Genomic DNA, 19,887 nt, shown 5'->3' with positions numbered 1-19,887 from the left:
AATGTAAATAAAAACGAAATTCCTATATAACACAAAAAATGTCTCAAGTTATTAAACCCAATAATCAGAAATAGAATTCCTTATTTTTTAACTGAGTAAGTTTATACAATTTTACAAATATCTAACAGATAGAGACGACTGGCGAAATCTAACTGAGGCCCTTTTCGTTAATAGGCGTAGGAGGTGATGATGATGATGATGATGAAATGTCTCAAGTTATTAAAGCCAATAATCATAAATAGGTTTCCTTATTTTTTAATTGAGTAAGTTTAAAAAAATTTACAAATATCTAACAGATAGAGACCACTGGCGCAATCTAACTGAGGCCCTTTGCGTTAATAGGCGTAGGAGGTGATGATGATGATGAAATGTCTCAAGTTATTAAAGTCAATAATCATAAATAGATTTCATTGTTCTTTAATTGAGTAAGTTTATAAAATTTCGCAAATATCGAACAGATAGAGACGACTGGCGAAATCTAACTGAGGCCCTTTGCGTTAATAGGCGTAGGAGGTGATGATGATGATGATGATAATGATGAAATATCTCCAGTTATTAAAGTCAATAATCATATATAGATTTCCTTGTTTTTTAACTAAGTTTATAAAATTTCGCAAATATCTAACAGCCTGCCTAAACGAGTAGACAACCCATAGAGGGGGGCGGGGGGGGGGGGGGGGTTGTAAGTCGTATCCGTGAACCATAGACAATGCTGAAGGGTCCTAGTGACATCCATTCGACTGCTTTACTTCCGATCCCACGTCCTTTCTTACATCCTGTGGCCCAAACTTTTTTTCTTAACTTCTACGGAACAGCAGGATCCTCCATCCCCGCCCCACACCAGTTGCAGGTTCCCTAGCCCTGAATGACCTCCTCCCCAGATAAAGGTCAACTGAATTCAATAGGTCGAAAAGGCAGTTTTTTTTTTTTTTTTTTTTTTTTTTTTTTTTTTTTTTTTTTTTTTTTTTTTTTTTTTTTTGAAGCAGACCGCACTTGGCAAATTATATTCTCGAATAACGCTTCTATAACATATGAGTGTCGTTTATTCAACATTCCTTACACTGTTAAAAAAGCCGTATTTTTTATCGAAAAATTCTCCGTAAAAATATGCTGTTCTCAGCCGTATTCCATTAGAATACAGTGACCGTAATTTTACCATACTTTGTTATTATATTTCACGGGTTGGTGACCATAACATCACTCCTTTACGTCAATATATCCGTTTTTAAAACGGTAAAATAAACCTGGAATAAATGTTGCCAGACATATACAGTTTTTCTAATGCCAATTTTCAACAGTATACCTAAAGGTTATATTAAAACCGGCATTCCTTTTCAATCCTGACTATATGAAATTAGGCTTCTTAATTAGCACTAGGGTCATCCGTAGGTTAACGTGTTGTTATAGCTTTTCTATACACAATAGCCATCGTCGTCTTCGACGTTAGCCGTCTAAGTAAAACTTATTCCAGACAGCTTCGCTATCAAGTCAGGACTAAATTCAGTGTTTTCATTTGTTACTCGGTTTTGCTGGTAAGTCAAAAGTTGATTTTGCGTATATAAGATATTCTGCAATTAGAAGTGTACCGTGCATTGCCTGTCATTTTCTTCGTAACTGGAGGCTTGTTTCTAATCTATCGTAAGTAACTTTGTGTTGCTGAATTTTATAGTGAGATTACTATTATTTTATCGTAATTTTTTTTGTATCTAGAAGAATCTTGTGGTTGCTAAAGGACTTGTTCGACGTTCTAGATTCTAATCTTTAACGGCAGGTCTATCTTGTGCCTATGTTGTTAATTTTGTGGATAATAATTAAATTCGCTATCAAGTCAGGACTAAAATCAGTGTTTTCATTTGTCTCTGGTTTTGCGTACGTAAGTTGCATTTTGAAGTTTGTTTTAATCGCTAGTCATTTACGCTACTGGCTGTTCCTTTCTGTGATCAATCCAAAGGTATTTAGGTCAATTGGATTATTGTGAGTATTGAATATTGTCGGTTTTTTTTTTTTTTTTTTTTTTTTTTTTTTTTTTTTTTTTTTTTTTTTTTTTTTTTTTTTGTGAAATGAATATGTTTTAATGTCATTTTGTATCGAAGTATCGTATTGGTATTGGTGGATTTGAGGATGTTACTATATATAATGACAAGTCTACCTACGATGTCTATGTTGTTAAATTTGTGGATGACCATTTTTTTAAGGAATCTACATTAAAATTTACAGAAATCTAGACCTTGTGTTGGCCATGAAACGAGAGATTGTTATTAATATCGTTAAATTTATATTGATTAAATACTGTACACTGAGTATTCGTGATGTTGGAAAATTTAGGTATGAAAATTTATAAACTTTTTATTATTATAACTTGCTAAGCTGCAACCCTAGTTGGAAAAGTAGGATGCTATAATCCCAGGGGCTCCAATAGGGAAAATATCCCGGTGAGGTATTGAGCATGTTTAATTGGGACAGAAAATATGAAAATTGATAAACTTAATTATTATTATAACTTGCTAAGCTACAACCCTAGTTGGAAAAGTAGGATGCTATAATCCCAGGGGCTCCAATAGGGAAAATATCCCGGTGAGGTATTGAGCATGTATACATTTAATTGAAACATAAAAGATAATACTGAACACTGAGACTGTGATGTAAAATTATAGGCCTGGTTAAACTATCAATACTTAGCATGTACTGTCGTTCGTTAATGTCTTGAATTGTCGGGTGGTTAAATCGGTAGAACTTCAAAAGTTCAAAGTTGGAGCTAATGCTTTTTTGTTGACCAGGCGGACATGAGTCTTGTTATAGTTTATATATGACATATTTGTTTTTGACGTTGTTAATAGTTTATATATGACATATTTGTTTTTGACGTTGTTAATAGTTTATATATGATATATTGGTTTTTGACGTTGTTAATAGTTTATATATGACATATCTCTTTTGACATTACTTTTTTTAGAATGATTTATTGTTAATTGGTTCTCTTCGGTTATTTATTTCCTTATTTCCTTTCCTCACTGGGCTATTTTTCCCTATTGGAGCCCCTGGGCTTATAGCATCTTGCTTTTCCAATTAGGGTTGTAGCTTGGATAGTAATAATGATAATAATAGTAATAATAATAATAATAATAATAATATATTCTGTAGATACGTATATATGAAATTATATCGAATAGTGTTGATTGTTTTGCATTAACAAACTTAAAATTGGAAATGGCAATTTTCTGTTTTTGGCCATTTTACAACTGTAATCGGATAATTAGTGTAACTCTGTAAGTGTTATTCACAAATGAGTCCCTGCCAGTATATTTGATGCGAAAACAAGACCCGGTAATGCGAAAACTAAAACTTCATCGGTATTTGTGACAAGTTTCCCCCCTCCCCCCCCACCCCTGGGTTAATTTTGATGACTGCGCAGAGTAAAAAATTATTTTCTTAATCTCTAACGTTTTCAACGTTTGTATTATTTCGCGAAAACAAGACCTGATAATGCAAAAATTAAAACTTAATCGGTATTATTAATGTTTTCACTCTTGGGTTAATTTTGAAGACTGCACAGAGTAAAAACAATTTTTTTTTAATCTAAGGTTCTCAAAGTTTGTATAATTTCGCGAAAACAAGATCTGATAATGCAAAAATTAAAACTTAATCGGTATTATTAATGTTTTCACCCTTGGGTTAATTTTGAAGACCGCACAGAGTAAAAACATTTTTTTTTTAAATCTGTAAGGTTCTCAACCTTTGTATAATTTCGCGAAAACAAGACCTGATCATGCAAAAATTAAAACTTAATCTGTATTATTAATGTTTTCACCCATGGGTTAATTTTGAAGACTGCACAAAGTAAAAACAACTTTTTTTTTTTTTTTTTTTTTTTTTTTTTTTTTTAATCTAAGGTTCTCAACGATTGTATAATTTCGCGAAAACAAGACCTGATTAATGCCAAAATTAAAACTTAATCGGTATTATTTAATGTTTTCACCCTTGGGTTAAGTTTGAAGACTGCACAGAGTAAAAACATTTTTTTTTTTTTTTACTGTAAGGTTCTCAACATGTGTATAATTTCGCGAAAACAAGACCTGATAATGCAAAAATCAAAACTTAATCAGTATTAATGTTCTCACCCTTGGGTTAATTTTGAAGACTGCACAGAGTAAAAAAAAAAAAAATAATTAATCTGCAAGGTTCTCATTATATGTATAATGTAACTGAAAATAGTTTTCGTATTCGCATTGTTATGTAATTAAAAGTAAAGTTTTTGTATTCGCCTTATATTTTGCGTTCTTTCGGAGATCACGCTTAAGTACACGAACATTGACATAGGCACTTGAAACCAATCAGTTTGAAGTTGTAAACCTAATTTTGCGATATGTTAAAAAGCAAACGTATTAGTCATGATTTTGACAATATTATCAGAAAAATGGTAATGCTTCAAAATTTAGGCTTGGGCCAAAAAAACCACCACGTCCCTCAAGAGGGAGGTGGGCTGGGTAAGCCCTTCCCTAGAGCAAGGGGGAACCTTACCTTAAAGGTTTTGCATTTACTTTCCCTATTCTCTTCTGTAGGTAACTGGTAGCTGGAATTGACTCGGAATAATTAAATGAAATAGAGGGTGAATATGTAGAAACTTTAACTTGCATAACTACCTTAAATAAGTTTTTCCAGTCAAAGACCTCTCCAAACTCGCATCCTCCTCCCACACCTGTCTCCCACTCTCCCAAACCCTTCTTCTCCCACGCCTGTCTCCCACTCTCCCACACTCTTCTCCCACACCTGTCTCCCACTCTCCCACACTATTCTCTCCCACTCTCCCCAACCTGTCTTCCACTCTCCCACCCCCTTCTCCCACAACAGTCTCCTACTCTCACACTTCACCCACAATAGTCTCCCCCTCTCTCACCTCTCCCCCTCACACCCCTCCCCCCATCTCACACCCCTCCCCCCCTCTCACACCCCTCCCCCCACTCATCCCACACTCTTCTCTCACACCTGTCTCCCACACTCTTCTCTCACACCTGTCTCCCACTCTCCCACACCCCTCCCACATCAGTCTCCCACTCTCCCACATCAGTCTCCCACTCTCCCACACCCCTCACACCAGTCTCCCACGCTCTTCTCGCACACCAGTCTCCCACTCTCCCACGCTCTTCTCGCACACCACTCTCCCACGATCTTCTCGCACACCTGTCTCCCACACTCTTCTCACACACCTGTCTCGCACTCTCCCACACCAGTCTCTCCCACTCATCCCTCCCCCACTCCCATCTCTCCTCCCCCACTCTCATCTCTCCCTCTCCCCCACTCTCATCTCTCCCTCTCCCCCACTCTCATCTCTCCCTCTACCCCACTCTCATCCCTCCCCCTCTCTCCCACTCTCATCTCTCCTTCTACCCCACTCACACCCCTCCCCTTCTCCCCCACACTCTCACCCCACTCTTTCACTCTTACATCCTCTCTCACTGCTCTTGACAACTCGCACACTGCTCACTCGCAAACTTCTTCTCTCCTTCTTACTCTTCACACCCTTCTTTTAAGAGTTGTGTAATTAACTAGTTGTTTTCAATACTTCTGGTCTTTACTCTGTTATTTTTTTTTTTTTTTTTTCCGCGTGAACGATATAGGAAATGTGAACCTGATGATATCTCTTTTAGAACGTAATTAATAAGCAACATTAATTCGATAAAGGAAGGAATATCTTTAAAAAGTTTTCAATCGTCATTCAAATTCAAGAAATTGAACCCCTTGCTCCAGCGTTGGGGCCGGGAGACTTTTCGACGCTGAGTTGCAACTGGATATTATGGATACCGTATGCTAATTGACTATAGTCCATTTCTTTTATCGAGGCAGATTTGCACCGACTCGCAGCAGTGCCCTTTTAGCTCGGAAAAGTTTCCTGATCGCTGATTGGTTAGAATTATCTCGTCCAACCAATCAGCGATCAGGAAACTTTTCCCAGCTAAAAGGACACCGCTGCGAGTCGGTGCAAATCTGCCTCGATAAAATAAATTGACTATAGAATAGAAATCTAGTGCATTCTGTGTTAATGGATAATATTAGATTAATTTCTTTAAATACTCATTATGGAAGTTTAAATACCCCCTATTTATTGAAGTCCTCTATAAAATCTTATTTTCAATTATAAATATCCAATTTTTCAAGTTTTTTTTTTCTAGATTTTTTGATATATAAATTCTTATTTTCAATTTGGAATATACCGTTTTCATAGTGGTTTTTTTTTCTGTATAAAATTCTTTTTTTTATTTTCAATATCCAGTCGTCAAGGAATTTTTATCTAAATTTTATTCACTTTATAACATCTTATTTCCAATTTTAAATATCCAGTACGAATTTCGTTTTTTATATTTCATTCCATATATAACATCATATTTTCAACTATGAATACTCAGTTTTCAAGAAATTTGATTTATAAATTTAAATCGCTGTATAGTTAATAGTTTATATGTGACATGTCTGTTTTGACGTTGTTACTCTTTATAGAACGATTTATTGTTAATTTGTTCTCTTCATTTATTTATTTCCTTATTTCCTTTCCTCACTGGGCTATTTTTCCCTGTTGGAGCCCCTAGGCTTATAGCATCTTGCTTTTCCAACTAGGGTTTTAGCTTGGATAATAATAATAATAATAATAATAATAATAATAATAATAATATCCTTTTTTCCAATTGGGAAATATCCATTTTCCAAGGAATTAAGTTTTAGATTTTATGCACAGTATAAAATTCTATTTTTTTTATTTTCAATTGCTCGGTTTTTCAAGGAATTTCGTACCACTATTCACGATATAAAATCTCCTTTTCAAATTTAAATTCTCTTTCTCTAAGAATTTAGTAATAAATTATATCACTGTATAGACAGCTAAATATAAAAATAAAACTAGTGTGGACGAACTGCGAAATACCGTAATTTATAGCATGAAATTCAGTCTGTGACAAGGTTAGCTCTCAGATTATTGTTGTCAACCCTTGGTGTTTTCTAAGCAATGCTTATTTACTATGCGACATGTCACGTCAGCGATAAGAATAATTGACTGGCGCATAAACAAACGGATATACACATGATGTCGAAAACGCGCGCAAAAAAAAAAAAAAAAAAAAATGACATCTTTACTTTTCTTTATATTAAAGTCTTTTTGAAGGTCATAAATTTTATTTAACCACACATTCAGTATTCTATAAATGTACCCACTTTAAAATCTAGTTACCTTAATTCTTAATAGTCGTCAATCGTCAAAACTTTTCGTTCATATTCAAGTCTTTTTGAAGATCATAAATGTTATTTAACCAGACATTCAGTATTCTATAAGTATACTCTTTTGAAATTTAGTAACTATAATGAATAATAATCAAGAGAGAACATTTTCACTAAGGAAAAAAAAAATCTTGACTGTCATCAATCGTAAAAACTTTTCGTTCATATTTAAGTCTTTTTTTTTCTGTTTTTTTAACCCCATAAATGTTATTTAACCAAAGATTAGGTATTCGATAAATATATCCTCTTTAGAATTTAGTTACTATAATTTTTAATAATCGGAGAAAACATTAACACAAAGCAAATAAAGAAAGAGGTGTGGCCGATTACGATACAAATAAAAATAAATAAATACATAAATAAATAAAAAAATTAGCGCACATCTATGATGACTAGCAAACAACCTTAATACAAACAACTTCAGCAAATGGATCTGCCCCCTTGTACAATCACTCCCACTTCCTTCATTTTTCACCCATGTATACACCTACTCTCACCTTCCCTGAACTTATCCCCTCTCTGTGTTTTGACCTATTCTTTCCAAGCACTTTTAATTCACAACAGTATTCCTAACTGTCCATTTATGAGTGATTGAGTCACTCTTCCTAGGTCCCCAACTCTCTCTCTCTCTCTCTCTCTCTCTCTCTCTCTCTCTCTCCTCTCTCTCTCTCTCTCTCTCTCCATGACAAAAAGGATACAAACGCTATTCAATCAACATTGCAACTAAACGTAGGTGATGAATAGAGAGGCGCTCGGTAGAGCGCAGACCTCCGCCGCGGCAGCTTATTTCTCGACCTTTTGCTCTACCTTGACCTTTGACCTTAATATGTATTAATTGGCGTGGATTTTCATACACTGGAATATGAACCAAGTTTGAAGTCTCTGACAATGGTGTCCAAACTTATGGCAGATTACGTGAATTGGACTTTTTGCTTGACTGTGACCTTGACCTTTGACCTTAACATGTATTAATTGGCGTGGATTTTCATACACTCGAATATGAGCCAAGTTTGAAGTCTGTGACAACGATGTCCAAACTTATGGCTGATTACGTGAATTGGACATTTTGCTTGACCTTTGACCTTGACCTTCCAAAATGTAATAATTTCCAGCTTTTTACATTACAGTTAACCCCTAAAAGTTTCATTACTTTACGATTAAAATTGTGGCCAGGAAGCTATTCACAAACAAACACATGCTTGACCTTTGACCTTGACCTTCCAAAATTTAATCATTCCCAGCATTTTACATTAGTTAATCCCTGAAAGTTTCATTACTCTACGAATAAAATTGTGGCCAGGCAGGTGTTAAACAAAAAAACAAACACACACCCACACACACACACAAACATACAAACATGTGTAGAACATAACCTCCTACCAACTTCGTTGGCGGAGTTAATTACCTGTGAATATCTATATAGATATACTCGTCTTCAGACGAGATAAAACCTCGGCAGAGAATAGCCCATTGGATACCAATGCCACCTATCAGCAAGGAGGCTCCGATAGCGCTGTACGAGAAGTCCCGAATGAAAGATAGCCGTAATCCTACGCCAGCCAGCACCAACATGTTCATAGTCATTGCGCCTAGAAGTTTAGAAAGAGAGAATATTTGAATTCGTATAGGAGAAACTATATCTATATATGAAAAAGGACTTAACTAGTATTATATTCTCATAAAATGGGAAAATATTATTATTATTAATGAGTGTTTTTGGGGGAAGGGGGCAAAAAGAGTTTTAAGTGAAATTTAGAATGGCTGGAATGTGAGTTTACTTAGATTTTGGTCATGTGCGTTTATGTATTATTCGAATAGTTGGTAGGACTTAATGTTGAAATTCATTCTCTCTCTCTCTCTCTCTCTCTCTCTCTCTCTCTCTCTCTCTCTCTCTCTCTCTCTCTCTCTCTCTCTCTCTTTTCAAGCAAAGCTTTATCACAAGCATTGCATGAAACTGACATTAGCAGTATCATTAAGAACATTATAAACTTCATTAAAACTAACCAACAAATTAAAGTTCTTAGCTCCTGACAATATTGTGAAAATGGATAAAATCGTTAGAATGTTAATTCTCACACCCCCACAGTCTTCTCAATTCTCACACCCCCACAGTCTTCTCAATTCTCAAACACACTTAGTCTTCTCAATTCTCACACCCTCTTAGTCTTCTCAATTCTCACACCCTCTTAGTCTTCTCAATTCTCACACCCCCACAGTCTTCTCAATTCTCCTACCCCTTTAGTCTTTTCAATTCTCCTACCCCTTTAGTCTTTTCAATTCTCACACACCCCCACAGTCTTTTCAATTATCACACCCCCACTGTCTTTTCAATTATCACACCCCTACAGTCTTCTCAATTCTCACACCCCTACAGTCTTCTCAATTCTCACACCCTCTTAGTCTTCTCAATTCTCACACCCCTACAGTCTTCTCAATTCTCACACCCCCACAGTCTTCTCAATTCTCACACCCCCACAGTCTTCTCAATTCTCACAACCCCACGGTCTTTTCAATTCTCACACCCCCACGGTCTTCTCAATTCTCACACCCCACAAGTCTTCTCAATTCTCACACACCCCACAAGTCTTCTCAATTCTCACACACCCCACAAGTCTTCTCAATTCTCTCACCCCCCACAGTCTTCTCAATTCTCTCACCCCCCACAGTCTTCTCAATTCTCACACCCCCACAGTCTACTAGGTTCTCACCCCACCCCTTTAGTCTTCTCAATTCTTACCCCACCCCCTTAGTCTTCTCAATTCTCACCCCACCCCCTTAGTCTTCTCAATTCTCACCCCACCCCCCTACCCCCACAGTCTTCTCAATTCTCACACACCCCCAGTCTACTCAACTCTCACACACCCCACAAGTCTTCTCAATTCTCACCCCCCCCCCCCTCCAATAGTCTGCTCAATTCTCACACACCCCACAAGTCTTCCCCACAAGTCTTCTCAATTCTCACTCCCCCCAATAGTCTTCTCAATTCTCACCCCCCCCCCCCTCCAATAGTCTGCTCAATTCTCACACACCCCACAAGTCTTCCCCACAAGTCTTCTCAATTCTCACTCCCCCCAATAGTCTTCTCAATTCTCACCCCCCCCCCCCCTCCAATAGTCTGCTCAATTCTCACACACCCCACAAGTCTTCCCCACAAGTCTTCTCAATTCTCACTCCCCCCAATAGTCTTCTCAATTCTCACCCCCCCCCCCTCCAATAGTCTGCTCAATTCTCACACACCCCACAAGTCTTCCCCACAAGTCTTCTCAATTCTCACTCCCCCCAATAGTCTTCTCAATTCTCACCCCCCCCCCCTCCAATAGTCTGCTCAATTCTCACACACCCCACAAGTCTTCCCCACAAGTCTTCTCAATTCTCACTCCCCCCAATAGTCTTCTCAATTCTCACCCCCCCCCCCTCCAATAGTCTGCTCAATTCTCACACACCCCACAAGTCTTCCCCACAAGTCTTCTCAATTCTCACTCCCCCCCAATAGTCTTCTCAATTCTCACACACCCCCTTAGTCTTCTCAATTCTCACCCCACCCCCTTAGTCTTCTCAATTCTCACCCCACCCCCCCCACCCCCACAGTCTTCTCAATTCTCACACACCCCCAGTCTACTCAACTCTCACACACCCCACAAGTCTTCTCAATTCTCACCCCCCCCCCCCCCTCCAATAGTCTGCTCAATTCTCACACACCCCACAAGTCTTCCCCACAAGTCTTCTCAATTCTCACTCCCCCCAATAGTCTTCTCAATTCTCACACACCCCCTTAGTCTTCTCAATTCTCACCCCCCCCCCCACCCCCACAGTCTTCTCAATTCTCACACACCCCCAGTCTACTCAACTCTCACACACCCCACAAGTCTTCTCAATTCTCACACACCCCACAAGTCTTCTCAATTCTCACACCCCCCCCCCATAGTCTTCTCAATTCTCACACCCCCCCCATAGTCTTCTCAATTCTCACACTCCCCCCATAGTCTTCTCAATTCTCACACACCCCCAGTCTACTCAACTCTCACACACCCCCAGTCTACTCAACTCTCACACACCCCACAAGTGGGCCAAAATGTCTTTATTACTGACTATGATAGTGCTGGTGGATTGGGTTGATGTCTGGAACAAATCCTCCCAGGATGGAGTGGTGGTTGTTTCGAGGATGGGACCCGTCAGCCAGAGGAGCATATCTGCAATAAATGAAATAGTCTTAAGTCTTTAAATAGTCTTTATTTTAAGTCTTTGGCGTCCAAATCGTCTTTAGTTTTTAAAGTCTTTGGCTTCCAAATAGTCATTGGTTTTTAAAGTCTTTGGTGGCTTTCGAGAAGGCTTTAGTTTTTAAAGTCTTTGGCTTCCAAAAAATCATTGGTTTTTAAAGTCTATGGTGGCTTTCGAATAATCTTTAGTTTTTAAAGTCTTTGGCTTCCAATTAGTCATTGGTTTTTAAAGTCTTTGGTGGCTTTCGAATAATCTTTAGTTTTTTAAAGTCTTTGGCTTCCAAATAGTCTTTAGTTTTTAAAGTCTTTGGCTTCCAAATAGTCTTTAGTTTTTAAAGTCTTTGGCTTCCAAATAGTCTTTAGTTTTTAAAGTCTTTGGCTTCCAAATAGTCTTTAGTTTTTAAAGTCTTTGGCTTCCAAATAGTCATTGGTTTTTAAAGTCTTTGGCTTCCAAATATTCTTTGGTTTTTAAAGTCTTTGGCTTCCAAATAGTCTTCAGTTTTTAAAGTCTTTGGCTTCCAAATAGTCATTGGTTTTTAAAGTCTCTGGTGGTTTTCGAATAGTCTTTAGTTTTTAAAGTCTTTGGCTTCCAAATAGTCATTGGTTTTTAAAGTCTTTCGCATCCAAATAATCATTGTTTTTTAAAGTTTTTGGCTTCCAAATAATCATTGTTTTTTAAAGTTTTTGGCTTCCAAATAATCATTGTTTTTTAAAGTTTTTGGCTTCCAAATAATCATTGTTTTTTAAAGTTTTTGGCTTCCAAATAATCATTGGTTTTTAAAGTCTTTGGCCTTCAAATAGTGTTTAGATTCTAAAGCCTTTGGCTTTCTAAATAGTCTTTGACTTAGATACTCTTTAGCTGAAAGAGAAGTCTCTAGCTGTGATAGTTTTTGACTTAAAGATAAGTCTGTCTTTCAAATACGTCTTTTCACATAAAAACAGCCTTTCGCATTCACACAGTCGTTAGCTTTCGGGATAGTCTTTGGCAAAAAGAAGTCTCTTTCAAATATGTCTTTCTTTTAAATAAGTCTTTTTCACATAAAAACAGCCTTTCGCATTCACACAGTCGTTAGCTTTCAGGATAGTCTTTGGCAAAAAGAAGTCTCTTTCAAATATGTCTTTTGACATGCAAATAGACTTTGGTGTTCAAACCGTGAGACATTGTATGCTAGAGGCAGGATTTAATGATGGCATGCAGTACTTCGCCTATAATTGATATCACGCAAAGGCTCGGACTGTCTGTTCCAAAGCTTGGCTGGATTCGAGTAGCACTTTACGTTATTTCGAAGCTATTATTATTATTATTATTACTAGCTAAGCTATAACCCTAGTTGTAAAAGAAGGATGCTATAAGCCCAGAGGCTCCAACAGGGAAAATAGCCCAGTGAGGAATGGAAAAAGGGAAAATTGAATATTTTAAGAAGAGTAATATTAAAATAAATATCTCCTATATAAAATATAAAAGCTTTAACAAAACAAAGGAAGAGAAATAAGATAGCATAGTGTGCTCGAGTGTACCCTCAAGCAAGAGAACTCTAACCCAAGACAGAATCTTTTATTCATTAACAAATGGCAACACTGTGTGATACTCTTATTACTTTAACTACTACGAGAAACAGATCCTGTAGTTTCTGTAGGGAACATTGTATCATGTGTGCTAGGACCAGGGAAAACACGCCCAAGTATAGTAACGTGACCTTCTCTTTTTTTACCTCCGCCGAAGTTGGAATGACGTTATATGTTTTACCCCCTTTTTGTGTGTGTTTGTGTTCGTTTGTGAACAGCTTCCTGACCACAATTTTAATCGTAAAGTAATGAGTCTTGCAGGGATTAACTGTTATGTAAAAAGCTGGAAAGCATTAAATTTTGGAAGGTCAAAGTCACGGTCAATTAAAATGCCAACCACCTAGCCTACTATAGTTTCCAGAGGCCGTGTAATAGTGTTTTTTTTTTTTTTTTTAAATAACTCCTAAAATAACTGATGGGTTTCCATGATATCAAAGCAGGGAGCGCTTCATACAAAGGCCTAATTTTGGGAAATACTGTGCATTGCCAATTACGTTTCATTAACTTTTTTACTTTGAGAAAATGAGGCTAAAGCCAGTCTTAGCCACCCACACATTCGCAAAAGTGATGACGTCCCTCAGTGACGTTGTTATAACGTTTCTTCCCCTGTACCTCCCTTCCCCCGAATTGTTAAACGCCTGTTTAACTCCATAGATAATTGCCATATGACCTACCCCAAGCAATACGAAATTCTTTGTCAGTAAAAGTTCAGCATACCTGGTAATGTGATTCGTGACTTTAGACTTTACCTAAACACAAGACCAACCTTTTGTATCTTACCCACTCACTTACATTGAAGATCAAGAATGAGACTTATGACAGGAAACGAAAGAAGCCATGCTAACCCTACACTTCGCACTTCAAGCGAGTGTTGGTAAAGCAATAGAAATATAGTTTTCTTTAGGTTAAGCCGTAGGACTCATTCTTCCATACAACACAGGTTACTCGATACATCAATTGCCAGGAAGAAAATGACTGAGAGCATTGTTTGATATAATTTATCATATCAATTTCACCAGAGAGAGTAGCTTGAATTCCTTAGAAGGTAGACTTCTAAAAGATGTTTCATATAAGGGCATTGACATCGGCCATTTGATAAATTTTGAAATCATATATATATATATATATATATATATATATATATATATATATATATATATATATATATATATATATACATATATATATATATATATATGTGTGTGTGTGTGTGTGTGTTCATACATACATAAGATTTATTATATTTCAACCTATAGTTTTATATATCTATTTACGTTATAAGTACCAGTACCTATTTTTGTTACTTAAAAGGTATGTGACAAATATCATTTCGACTTTGTCACTGGAATTATACCAGACTTCAATTAATGAACCAATCAACCTTACTTTGAGAAATCCATTGACATTGTCTACATGCCAAGCTGATATACTCCTATCAAAGTATTCATTAGCTTTGCTTTTCCAAAATAATGTTATCACCAATTGCTGGAAACCATAGATTTATGAGGGATAAAAAAAAACAAGAATGGACACTTATACATTTTACTCATCATCACTCTCAAGGAAAAAAATTGTTTTCTATTTCTACTAATGTTTTTATTTAATTTTTTTTATTTTATTTTGTTTTTTAGTCGCAAATCTAAAATTTGTAGGAGTCCGAGTAGAATATCTCTCAGTGCGATTCCACACCCCTGTTTTAAACCTCTTCTATTATGTTTGATAATTTGTGTTAACCATCTAATCATTATCTACCACCATAAAACATTTTATTGCTCTTCCGGCTCATTTTATATGTGCAGTACACAGTCTTTCCTAACAGGGATTTACTCGGTAGCCTAATAACAATGGAAATGAAGGAAAGAAGGCAAGAAGGAAGGGGGGGGGGATTACTAGGATAGCCATAGGTGTAAACACCGAAGGAGGGTTGGGGGAACCTCTGCGTCACAGTTATGGGATTAAGTAACACTTCTTCGAAACGCTCTGAAGGAAGGGAAGAAGTTCCTTTTTTTTTTTAAGAGTAAACGGGTTAATTAAACACATCTGTCAATTCATTGTACCACCAAAAATTAGGCCAATGTTTGAAACATTCATTGCTGTAGTTTCATGGAAATTCATAAGCCGGTTTGTTAGATATTTGGGAAAAACACCATTACACGGCCTCTGGAAATGATAGTAGACGTTACTGATAGTGAGGAATCTTATCAGTAATTGAGTCTTTCTTTCAGTTGGTCCATTTTATTCGTCTCTACTTACTTTTAGAGTTCTTGTTTGCCTTTTGAAAGATTGATAGGTTAAAAACTTTCAAGTTTGAGATTTTAACATAACTCAATTTAAAAAAAGGTTAAGATATAACTTGTGCAAAATTTGAACTAGTCAATATTCCTCACTTGTTATAGTTAGAGACCTTTAGTTGAAGATTCCCCCCCCCCCCCAAAGGACCGTCACGGATTGTACAACGTTAAGGCGGTATACCATTAGACATTTTCCATTTTCTTTCTTTAGTCTTGACAATCCTGTTTAATGTTCTACGTAAACGTGTATCACGAAATGAGTGATGTATCGACATTTTCAGAGGGTGTTAGGGGAGAATTATGCGATCAAAGCAGAGTATTCGTCGATAGGGTTGTAGTAGCTTAGAAACGTCCTTGTCTGGGAATCTGTTGGAACGGGGGTTTCCTAAACTTGCTCTCGATAGTTATAAATAATGTGGACAATCTTAAACCATCTCTTTGTGAGTTAGGGATGAGGAGTTTTTGCGGAGCCAATAGATCTACCTGCTGAGTCATCAGCTGCCATTGCCTGGTTTTCCTTGGTCCTAGCTTGAATAGGAGCCTTGGTCACTAATCGTGTATGTATATATATATATATATATATATATATATATATATATATATATATATATATATATATATATATATATATATATATATATATATATATGTGTGTGTGTGTGTGTGGTCAGTCTCTATGGCATTGTACCTGTCCCTTGCCTCTGGCGTTCATGGACGACCTTTAAAAATTTAAAAGTACTAATAATGTCAAAGGGACGAGTTAGCTTTCACTTTCCTTTTGGAAAATACCAAAGTGAAATTGATTATTCGTACATCTCAATATTGATGTTATGCCACTTAGTTGCGTAGGTATTGGATGTTTGGAATTGGGCTACGTGGCCCGTATCTGGGACCGGGGGGTGGGGGGTCATTGTTGCATTTATATGCAACTGATGGTCACTGATTTGCAATAGATTTTAAGGGGTTGCGCACAGAGGGAAGAGAGGAAGCAAGTCGTTGTAATGGCAGTGAAGTAGAAGACTTGAAAGTAGGTGTTGTGGTGGCCGATGGTAACGTCCCTGACTGGTGAACGCCAGACTGGAATTAGACTCGCGTTCAAACTCGTTAGTTTCTTTGGCCACTGCAACCTCACCCTCCTAGTGAGCTGAGGGGGAGCCCATAGCTCTATCTGCTGAGTCATCAGTAGCCATTCCCTGGCCTTCCTTGGTTCTAGCTTGGGTGGACAGGGGGTTTGGATGCTGATCATATGCATATATGGTCATTCTCTAGGCCATTGTCCTGCTTGATAGGGCAATGTTACTGTCCATTGCCTCTGCCATTCATGAGCGGCTTTTAAACCTTCAAGCTAGTTAGCGAAGGGATATTTTTCATCGTATGGTTAAGATTATAAACTCTCTTCTCTTTGAAGTATTTTACCTGAATTTTCAGTCATTTCCATTTTTTTCTTCTTTTACAATTAATCTTCCAACTCTTCTTATATCACACTATTAAGAGAATTTTTTTTGCCCCAGTTTTTTCTATTCCAACCTGAATTTCCAATCCTTCCTTAATCGAACTAAGAGGAAAAGGTATTTTTTTCTAAAAAAAAAGAAAATAAGAAAAAAAATCAATTTAGAAATTGAAACTTTTCCCTTTCAAGTATTTAATTTTCAACACTAACTTTTCAATTCTTTGATCACCTTGTGATGAAAATGAAAAATGTCTAAAGCTTAATCAACCTAGAAGTTAAAATTACATAATCCCACCTAAAGTAAACTTTACCCTTTTACATATTTTTTCTTATTTTTGTTCTTTTACAACCTGAACTTCCAAATCTTTTTATCACATTATGAGGAAAATGGATAATGTCTTGAGCTAAAGAATTAATCTAGAAATTAAAAGTACAAATTTCTCCCTAAGAGAAACTCTGTTTTTTTCTTATTTTGGTTCTTTTACAATTGGAATTTCCAATTCTTCTTTTATAACCTTAATAGGAAAATGGATAAAGTCTTTTAACTAACGAATAGACTTTGAAATTAAAACCACAAATTTCCCCCAAGATAAACTTTTCCCTTATACATATTTTTCTTATTTTTTTCTTTTACAATTGGAACTTCCAATTCTTCTTAAATCACTTTAATGGGGAAAATGGAAATGTCTTGAGTTAAAGAATTAATCTAGAAATTTCCCCCTAAGATCAACTTTTCCCTGTTATGTATTTTGATTTTTTTTTTCAACCTGAACTTCCATTTTTTTTTTATCACCTTAAGAGGAAAATGGATAATGTCTTTAACTAAAGAATAGACTTTGAAATTAAAACTACAAAATCCCAGTACATAAGTCATCTTCCAAAAGCCGTGAAGAAATAGCTCGATATCCTTTGCAATATTCTACCTGAACTTACTATTTTATTAGAGCCTAACCTTCCACCTCATCTCTGATCACCCTATAAGGGAAATCTTAGGTATAAACTTGGAAATAAGTGCTAATAAAAGTCTTTTAGTTAAATAATTATTTTAGAAATAAGAGCTAAATAAGAAATCTTTTAGATAAATAATCAACTTGGAAATAAAAGCTTAAAAAGAAGTCTTTTAGGATAACTTAGAAACAAGAGCTAGAAAAAGTCTTTTACCTAAATAATCAACTTAGAAACAAGAACTAAAAAAGATATCTTTTACCTAAATAATCAATTTAGAAATAAGAGCTAAAAGAATTCCTTTTTAAGATAAGTCACCTTCCAAAAGCCGTGAAGAAATAGCTCGCTATCCTTTGCAGAATTTTACCTAAACTTACTATTTTATTAGAGCCTAAGCTTCCACCTCGCCTCTGATCACCCTATAAGGGAAGTCTTTCAAGTATCAACTTGGAAATAAGAGCTAATAAAAGTCTTTTAGCTAAATAATTATCTTAGAAATAAGAGCTAAATAAGAAATCTTTTAGCTAAATAATTATCTTAGAGATAAGAGCTAAATAAGAAGTCTTTTAGCTAAATAATCAACTTGGAAATAAGACCTTAAAAAAATTCATTTTTAAGATGTCTCCTTCCGAAAGACGAAGAAATACCTCGCTATCCTTTGCAATATTCTACCTGATCTTACTATTTTATTAAGAGCCCAAGCTTCCACCTCGTCTCTGATCATCCTATAAGGGAAATCTCTTACTTAAGAATCAACTTGTAAATAAGAGCTAACAAAAGTCTTTTAGCTAAATAATTATCTTAGAAATAAGAGCTAAATAAGAAGTATTTTAGCAAAATAATAAACTTGGAAAAAAGAGCTAAAAAAATTCATTTTAAGAGGTCGCCTTCCGAAGACGAAGAAATAGCTCGCTCTCCTTTTCAGAATTCTACCTAAACTTACTATTTTATTAGATCCTAAGCTTCCACCTCGCCTCTGATCACTCTATAAGGGAAGTCTTGTACTTAAGAATCAACTTGGAAATAAAATCTAAGCAATTCACCTTCCGAAAGCCGTGAAGAGCGTGATGAAAGTCCCCTGCACCAACAGAATCGATGAGGACGTCCTCGTCAGCCACCACATCGGCTGACCGTCATCCCCCGTGTTGGCGTCCACACCCTCGACGGGAATCGATACGCCGCAGTCGTTTCTAACTTCCGATGACACGAAGCACCTCCTCTCGGAGGAGTCCTGCTTCGGGGAGAACCCAAGGGCGGGGCGTTGCTTGCGCCCTGCGGTAGCACTGAGCCCGTTCAGGTGGACGCCCGGGGTGAAACAGTCGTTTTTTAAGCGGGCCGGTTGGGGAGAGTTGGCTGCTTTGAGACAGCCCACTGGCATGATTGCTGTGTAATTTCTTCTTTATCTATATTATCTGTTATTCATAGATGAAATTTTATATATATTTGCATTAATACATCAAACATTAGTTTAATTACTTCGATAGAAATTGGAGAGTTGTGTCGTAGAGGAATGTGAAAGGGTACAGAGCATTAAAATTATGTTGATTTGATGTGGAGGCTGCCTGGCTGCTTTGAGACAGCCCACTGGCATGATCGTTGTGTAATTTCTTCTTAATCTATATTATTTATCTGTTATTCATAGATAAAATTTTATAGATATTTGTATTATTATATCAAACATTGGTTTAATTAATTAGATAGAAATTTGAGAGTAGTAACATAGAGGAATGTGAAAGGTACGTGGTATCAAAATTATGATTTAATGTGGTTGGCTGGCTGCTTTGAGACAGGCCACTGGCATGATTTCTGTGCAATTTCTTCTGTCTTTTATTTATCTGTTATTCACGGATAAAATTTTATAGATATTTGTAGTAATTCATCAAATATTAGTTTAATTACTTCGATAGAAATTGGAGAATTGTGTCGTAGAGGAATGTGAAAGGGTGCATAGTATAAAAAATATGGAGATTTAATGTGGAGGCTGGCTGGCTGCTTTGAGACAGCCCACTGGCATGATTGCTGTGTAATTTCTTCTTTATCTATATTATTTATCTGTTATTCATAGATAAAATTTTATAGATATTTGTATTAATACATCAAACATTAGTTTAATTAATTAGATATAAATTGGAGAGTTGTGCCATAGAGGAATATG

At 36.4% G+C, this 19,887-nt stretch overlaps 1 protein-coding gene across 1 annotated transcript in view; it reads right to left on the bottom strand.

Annotated features, from left to right (window-relative positions):
• The window catches only part of LOC137621369 (ammonium transporter Rh type A-like), a 34,661-nt gene extending 15,549 nt beyond the window's left edge, over positions 1–19,112 (bottom strand). Inside the window, exons 1-3 of the mRNA XM_068351667.1 lie at positions 18,776–19,112; positions 11,353–11,453; positions 8,669–8,852 (exon numbers count right to left, since the gene is read on the bottom strand). Coding sequence (XP_068207768.1) covers positions 8,669–8,852; positions 11,353–11,453; positions 18,776–19,110 — 620 coding nt within the window. The 5' untranslated portion in view covers positions 19,111–19,112. The remainder of the gene's footprint in view (positions 1–8,668; positions 8,853–11,352; positions 11,454–18,775) is intronic.
• Positions 19,113–19,887: the final 775 nt, after the last annotated feature.

The sequence above is a fragment of the Palaemon carinicauda genome, chromosome 28, assembly GCF_036898095.1.
Source record: "Palaemon carinicauda isolate YSFRI2023 chromosome 28, ASM3689809v2, whole genome shotgun sequence".
NCBI lineage: Eukaryota > Metazoa > Arthropoda > Malacostraca > Decapoda > Palaemonidae > Palaemon > Palaemon carinicauda.
Note: the sequence above shows the minus strand (reverse complement) of the source record. Positions and strands in the feature narration are given on the sequence as shown.